We start from the raw sequence: 7,997 nt of genomic DNA, 5'->3' as shown, positions 1-7,997 counted from the left end.
TTTTCCAAAACTTTCATACCATTATATTTATAGAATAGAAATATTCCTTCAATAGAAAGGAAACTCCCAGATCTCAGCTAATTTACATTTTAGATACGCAATTAACCATATATATAATAGGGAAAATAAAAAAGGAATAAAGAAAAATAAAAACAATGTCTTGTACTAGTGGCAATGGAGTTTCTTAACCCTACAGATCTGTATCCTTCTCTGTCTAGCTTGTGCTGCCATAGCCTTATATGAAATTCTGTTGGCCACTGTGAGATCAGACGGTCCAGAAGAGCCCACGCCAACAGTGTCCTCTATAGAAACGTTAAGATCAGGAAGACTGGATGGGTCCTCATTGTTGTTGACCACGCAGCCAAATCCAGTACTAGTTGGCAGAGAGGAGTGCATTTGGCGAGTTGGGTGTTGAAGTTTCTCATCAATTTCTGATCTTTGAACCCTCTGGTTCACAATGAACAGTTTCTGCTTAACCACACTGTGAATTTGCTGTTGATGATCTTGATTTTGAGCATTGATGAGAGAGTTGGCTGTGGGTTGCACTTGAACAAAACCCTTTGCAAGCTTGAACCTTTTGCCATCTTCCAAATATGGATTTTCCTTCATATGGCCATGACAAAACTGTACAAAACAGTAAATTAGTTAATAAAACATGATTACACTAAAATATTCCCATACCCAGAAAAAGTAATGAACAGAAAAAAGTACATCTTATCAATCAGATTATCAGAAAAAGGAAATAGTAATACCTCATGTTTTCTTGCTTTCAACTCCAAATTGAAAGCCTTCAGCCCATCGTAACAACGCATTACATTCCCTATCTCCTGTTTGGATTTCACAATGGATGTTAGAGAAACAATTGCATCAAATTTTGTTGAAACAAAAGCCGAAAAAAACAAAATTTTCATGGAAAAGACAAATTAACACCCACAAGAAAACAAATACCTAAGAAAAAAAGAAAAAGAAACTCACCCTCTTTAGAAAATCCCTGTTCTGAGTTAACCCCTCCGTAATCTCCAACCAGTCCTCTCTCTTCTACAACATCAAGAACAACCATAGCACACACAAATCAATAAACAGAGCATATAAATGACAAACTATATATTAAAAAAAAACCCTCAAATATAAACTTCATAGCAATTTAAACTAGGAAGAGACAAAGAAACAGAGAGAGAGAGAGAGACACAACAAAACCCAGTAATCAAAAGACAAAGAAAAATTGAGACATACCCTTTTAACGATTTTGAATTTCAGAGCGTTCTTGGGCTTGTCATCAGATTCACTACCGAGAGAGAATGAAAGAGGGGTCACAGGGCTCAAAGTTCCGGCCTTGACCGCCACAGTTGGAGCCTCAGTCTTACATGTAGGACTAGGAGTAGGACCCACCTCAACACCGCCATGAGTAAACGCTGGTGAAGAAGACAAACTGAAATGAAAACAGCCCAATGATTGTCTGGGAAGTCTCTTAGATCTCCGTTTAAGGCCGACCCATGACTGAATTTGAGGGTGTGTTTTGAATTCAACGAATTGTTGATGAAACTCGAGCATGGTATTAGCAGTCTCAATCTCCTCCTCAGTGAAGCCACTTAGTAAAGCGCTTTTGCTCTGTTTTGCCATTGTTTCTTTCTTTCTTTCTTTCTTTCTTTCTTTTTTACTCTTTCTCTCTAATAGACTTTCTCTGTTTCAATAAATTCACCATGTAAAGAGAGGACAAGTTGCAGAGAAAAGCGGTAGAGAAAAATAGAGAGAGAAGAAAAGGGATTGGGTTAGAAATTGAGAGAGAGAGAGAGAGAACGTGTGTGTGTGTGTTTTTTTTGCTTGGGGACGGGGATAATTGACACGTGTCGCTCATAAATCTAGGGTTTAGTAGCGCGTGTGCACACTCACTTTTAGTTTGTTCTGTATTTTTTATTTTGTAAAGGCAATTTTTTCTTTTCCTTTTTTCGGTAACCTATAGATTTTATTAAAAGAACTAAACTGCCAAAAGAGGCTCAATACAAAGTTTGTTTAATTACAAGTTACAACCTTATCACATAAAAAGAAATATATATTTACAGCCCGTAAGTTTTCCTTGCCTTTGTCTTTGTGGCGAGAATAGGGTGAGGATTTTTTTTAACACTCTAAGGCAGGGTATAGATGAATTTAGGCTTTTTAGTCCCCGCTCCACCCTCATTCTATTGTTATTAAAGACTTCAGTTATATTGTTAAGTATTTGAATGCATAAATATTAAGACTTTTTGTTTTATTGTGATATTTTCTTATTAAGCAGCTTGGATAATATTATTTAGTTTTTATTAAATTTTTTTTTAATTTGATTTAATAAATTTAGTTGCAATTTCATGTGTTTTATATTAATAAAATAGGTTTTACATTAAAAAAAAAATTAATAGATGTGGGGCAGGGTGTTATAGATTAATATGAAGTTAAGTTTTGTGAGATAGAGCAAAAATGAGGTAAGATAAAACCATGAAGACTAGAGGTGAAAACTCCATTCTTCAACTCTATCACATTATCTCTAAGCTAGGTGTCTCTAGGGCAGCTCAACCATTAAACCATTTAGGTAATCAGCTAAGGCCTCCTAAAATAGACTATATTATATCTATTTGTCTTGTTTATTTTTAATTAAGAGCCAAGAATTTAAAAAATAAAAATTATTTTTAAAATATTATACTCTTTCGAATATTCAACATTTTATTAATACATTTCATTGTGTTTGTGGTAGTTTAAGAGTGTAACATTTTTTAAGGTTGGATTTTTTTTTTAATAATCCGTGTATCTCTTATAAAATATTAAGTATCAATATATTTTACATTTGTGTTTGGCTGGCCCTAGACTAGCCCTATTTTTGGGGACCATTAATTTGAGCTAGGTTCAAAAATAATTTGTTTGAAACTAAATTGAGGTATTCAATAGAAATGACATTGTTTAAAATTTAAAAGTTTTTAAAACTTGTTATTATATATCTAAAATATTATACACATGAAATATTTTCATAGAAATGTGAACATATATTGCATGAAAGACATTTAACATGCTAATAACATTGTTAATATTTAATGATTTTGACATGATTATAGCGGTCTACAAAACGTGTATATTTGGCCTTAGTTATCTCCTAATTTCCTTTTTTTTTTTTTAACCAAGGAACTAAGACATACAATGTCTTTAAATAGATAGAGAGTGTTTTTTTTTTTTATGATGGGGGCTTTGGTTATAATTAATGGAAGGTTAACACATGTTAGAAGATGGAAAACTAGGATTTATGAATCGAATGAGAACATGCCTAGCAATTACTACTTTACATTTTTTCTAAAAATACTCCTAGTAGGTTTGATTTTGATTTTGATTTTTAAAATAAAATAAAATAATAATTGTAGGGGGACAATTTGGATCCTAAGCCCAAAAGATAAAAGGATTAAGGCCCAAAGAGCCTAACACAATGAATTTGTAGAGAGTTGGCTTGAAACTAGATTTCAATAAGTTGGACAACAATCATAATGGGTTAAAGATGGCAAGAAAAACAAAGATAGATAAGTTTTGTGAAAAGTAAATCTTCCTTGGCCATGTCCGAGGAGAACAACTCTTGTATTTATATTTCTCTTAAACTTGATTACAATTACAGTTTTTATTGCTACAGTCTTTTCTCTACCGATTCTCAAAATTCCCCTTGTAATAGGGTCTTTCTTCCTTATATTCTCCTGTTTTTCTTCATCTCCACCTTCTGCGTGTAGGTTAAGTTTCCTGTCTTGATCCTGTGGGCCATTAGCACCTTCTTGAAGTCTTTGGAAATAGCTGTAAGACTGAATATCACTGTTCAGGAATCACCTCCACATTAATCCGGCCAGAGAGTTAGCTACGTAGCATTTAATGCGGTGGTAGCAGCTTTCTCTTAGATATTTCTTAGTTTCCCTTTGTCCTATTCCCTCCTGATGTTTATCCTTACTAGTAGAACTGCCCGGAGTATTGCCCTTGATGGCAAGTCAACTCCTCTGACCTCTATTAAGTCAAGCCGATAAGGCATTTCTCCTCGAACGATCTTTCCAAACCCTCATGACTAGGATCATTGCATAATTCACTGATTTGTACCTCTTTGCTAATGTTTACCTGCACTTGGACTACTAAATGTCCTCGGATAAGGCCTACGACCCAATATACGTTCATGGGCCTTTCATCCTTATAATAGCCCCCTTAAAGTTCTCCTCTTTTGCTCCTTAGGAAAAAAAGGAGGATTTCGATATTATAACAACAATTATGCTCTTCCCTTACATCATCCTGCCTGTACAGATGTCTTTTCAACTGCCTAGAAGCACGCTCTTGACGTTTCGGCATCTGGGACATGCTTGCATTTAATTTATGTGGCTCCATGCTCCCCATGTTCTACGATACGATGGAGATCCAACAGCTGAAAATTTTATGGGAACTTAATCGGGATTTCTCCCGCTTGATTTTCCCTCTCACACATATATTGCTAGAAGACTTCATTGGCTTTACTTTTTGCACTTCCCAAATCTCCAGAATTAGTTCGAGGAGTCCTACTTCCCTTCCGTAAGTCATTTTCAATATCCTTTTATTCTCATTTTCTTTTCTATTTCTTTTTATTTAGAGCCCTTTCTTTCCTCAGCCCCCTTAACTTCACCTCGTTGCCCTACTATCTTTAGTTTTCCTTTCACATAGGTAGATTTGCTTACCTAGTAGACACCCTAGAGGGTATAGAGAGCTTTAAGGCTTAATACCGAATTCCCGAAGGAGTTTCTATTAGATACTGTAAACAGGGGGAATGGTATACCTAGAGGCAGGAGGGAGAAGTCATAATCTTGATGATTGCCTTCATAAAGGGAGGGATGAGAATCCCTATGGGTAGAGTAACTAGGGACTACCTGATTGCTCACAAACTCTCCCCCACCCAGTGCACTCCTAACATGTTTAGAATTTTAGGTAGTGTAGACGCCCTCAATGAGAAGATGGGCGTGAACCTCACCCACCACGACGTCAATTGGGTTTATAATCGTCACAAATTAATAGGGCAGGGTTACTACCTAAAAACTAGGGTTCATGAGGTTAGGCTCATATTGTGCCTCCCTGAGTCCAACAAAGGTATGAATAAGGATTATCTAATCCTCTTAGGAGAGTGGCACGATGACCTTCACTATCCGGCGAGAGAAGGGACATCAGGTGGGGTTTTTAGGTCTAGGTCTTTTATTCTAACGACACCATTTTCTCTCACTAACATTTTTTGTACTTATTCATCCTATTTGTACTTGTAATTTAGCTTTTCTTTGATTTACATTACTCTCTAACAGTGTTTTCTCTTTTTGATGGGTTTGCAAACAAGTACTCTGCTATCCCGAACTTTAGCCTTGTCAACGAGGCATATTTGAACAAAGTACTCAAGGCCGAGATTTTCGTCTACAGGGATGGGCAATTAAGAGCAGCCCATCTCATCCTTGGTTACAATCCAATATGAACTAGCTTCCAAGCTCCTAAGTACGTGATCAAAGTGAAAGACCGGTGCCTGCACCTGATAAACATTGCTGTACCAGGTATCCTTAACCTAGGCCTTGCTCCAGAAGGTGTACAACAAGTAGAGCTACCCTTCTAGTTCATAGCATAGGAAGAAGCAACTCCTTCCTAACCGGAAATCAAGGAAGAAAAATAAGAAGTGGTCAAAGTCTCAGACTTCGAGGACAACTTAAAGGTCTTCAACCAACCCCAATCCCCAGAAATCCCAGTTGATGATCTTGGCCAACTTCCCTTGGCCCAAGTAAGCCATACCCAGGAAGCTTCCACCATTCCTGACGCCATGGTACTACAACACAAGACAAGATCAAGCCTTCATGACCTGCTGGAGTCACACGTTGGAGGTAATGTGCCAAAAAAGACAATCCAGACCAAGCCTCCCACTCCTCCATCCACTCAAGCTCTCCAACTCGACCCTGCTGACAAAAAGAGGAAGAGGGATCAGAAGGGCAAGAAGGTGGTGGAAGAAGGAAAATGCAATCTCTCCAAGGAAGTCGAGCACCAAAATGGGGCCAAAGCGGCCAAAACTACTCATACAAGGTCCTCAAGTGAAGGATCCATAGAGAGGGGGCATGACCGCCAAGTCATGGTGCCAGCCTAGAACCCCCCCTTGGTGTTGGATGAAGCTTCCTTTCCAATGATTGCTTCTATAAGGGATTTCCAGCACGGGAAGGTCGGGTATGTGACCAATGCCGTGGAGCAGGCCCTTTTGTTGCCTACTGACATGGCTGACCTCAGGTCCATGAAGAAATACGAAGTGTTTCTTAGTTTGAAGAGGGACCTGGCCCTGGTAAGTCTTTTAACTAGTTTTTTTAACCAGTTTTCCTTTACTTAAGATTATAGTTGCCTTCTCTAATTACCCCTTTTTTTTAAAGGCTGTTCAAGCTGTGCACAGGGCCGAGAAGTTAGTGAACAGCTCCACAGGCAAATGAAAGAGGAGGAAGGGAGACACATTGCTACCGTGGAAGCCTTTAACATGGCCGAGAAAAGCATCCACGAGTTAAAAACCAAGCTAAACGAGGCCGATAGAGACAAAAAAAGCACAAAGGCTGCCTCGCAAGGAGCTGAGAGGCAAGCGGAGAGCCAGTGTAAGCAGCTCCACCAAACCAAGGACCAGCTACCTGTTGCTAAGGAGCAAGTAAAGACCTTAAAGACCAAGTTGGATGAGGCGGAGAAGGCCGTGGAAAAGGTAGAGCAAGATGGCTATGACGTAAGGGTATTAAAGATTGAGGAGTCTTTTAGGGCTGAAGTCTCTGAGGTATGTAGGATTTACTGCCTCCAAGTGTGGAATGAGACCCTCAACCAGGCTGGGATTGAGGCCTTCTCTGCCCTTAGAAGAGCAGAGAACGTCTACTATCCCCTAGCCATCTATGCATCAAGCTCCTTGGGCTCCTAGGTTGACACTGCCTCCAAAGAGACAGATACTGGCAAGGACAGCCCTGCCAAGGCCCTCTCCTCCTCCAACAGCTCTTCCCAAGAGGCAGAGAAAGTTAAGGCTGCTGAGATAGAAAGAGATGCTACCCAAGGAGTGGTCCCTAAAGCTACCAAGCTTCCAGCTGCGCCCATGGACCCCTTTAAGGGTAAAGGAGCCACCCAGAGCCTGGAGATTGTTTTAGCAACCCTTCTTGTGCCTGGCAAGGAGGATCCTGAGGGTAAAGGTCCAGCCTCCATAAAAGCTGAAACTGCCAAATCCACCAAGGCCACAAGAAAGGACAACCCTCCACTGAAGATCAAATAGGGCCTAAGCTAGAATTTGTAGATTTTTTTGTTTCTTGTTTTTATGTAACTGTTATTTACATTTTTAAAGTTTGTACTTAATGACAATTATGAGCTTTCTTTTATGCTTGTGGTACTTGTGCAAATTCTAACATAATTTTCGCTTTACTTTGCACTTAACTGATATAAAAATGAGATATAAATATAATTTCATTCAATTATATGTACAAGTGATAGTGTAGTTGCTACACTCTACATAATCAACAATAGAACAGGCTAAACCTTCCAAGTCTACAATCTTTAATATAGAGTAACTTTAACTTCAATAACGTACCTTACATGTTTCGAAACAAATAGCTCATATGATCATATGTGCTTTGGGCTTTCTTTCTCAATCTCACATAATGACAAACCATGTACTTACTCACAATATCACCTGCTCATCCACTTAACAGCGTATCAAAGCAGTGGTTGGTGTTAATTTACCCATAGTTTATGGTCCGAGGAACCAAACATGATTAAGGTTCTGTTTAACATATAGGGAGATACTGAATAATGTTAATTTACCTAAGGTATATGGTCCAAGGAGCCAAGTATAACTAAGGTTCTGTTTTAACACATGAATATTTGCTTTAGGAGTATTAATTTATCCAAGTATGCGGCTCGAGGAGACAAACATGACCATGGTTTTGTTTAATAATTAAACAAATAATGAGGAGTACTAATTTACCCAAGGTATGTGGTTTGAGGAACCAGACATG

General features: G+C 38.5%; 1 protein-coding gene across 1 annotated transcript; it reads right to left on the bottom strand.

Annotated features, from left to right (window-relative positions):
* LOC142609448 (uncharacterized) lies at positions 1 to 1,756 on the bottom strand. The gene is made up of 4 exons (XM_075781032.1): positions 1,234 to 1,756; positions 976 to 1,038; positions 753 to 827; positions 1 to 624 (listed from the first exon to the last, which is right to left on the bottom strand). Exons 1-4 carry the CDS (start codon positions 1,618 to 1,620, stop codon positions 166 to 168), a joined length of 984 nt encoding a protein of 327 aa, XP_075637147.1. The 5' UTR covers positions 1,621 to 1,756; the 3' UTR covers positions 1 to 165.
* Positions 1,757 to 7,997: the final 6,241 nt, after the last annotated feature.

The sequence above is a fragment of the Castanea sativa genome, chromosome 1 (genome assembly GCF_040712315.1).
Source record: "Castanea sativa cultivar Marrone di Chiusa Pesio chromosome 1, ASM4071231v1".
NCBI lineage: Eukaryota > Viridiplantae > Streptophyta > Magnoliopsida > Fagales > Fagaceae > Castanea > Castanea sativa.
This window is presented reverse-complemented; position numbering and strand designations above follow the sequence as displayed.

Excerpts from the sequence above, each read along its gene's own strand:
- LOC142609448 (XM_075781032.1), bottom strand. The coding sequence starts at position 1,620 with ATGGCAAAACAGAGCAAAAGCGCTTTACTAAGTGGCTTCACTGAGGAG. Across the intron at positions 1,039-1,233 it reads AATTCAAAATCGTTAAAAGG|AAGAGAGAGGACTGGTTGGA; the intron begins GTATGTCTCAAT and ends TTGATGTTGTAG. Across the intron at positions 625-752 it reads TGAAAGCAAGAAAACATGAG|TTTTGTCATGGCCATATGAA; the intron begins GTATTACTATTT and ends TGTTTTGTACAG.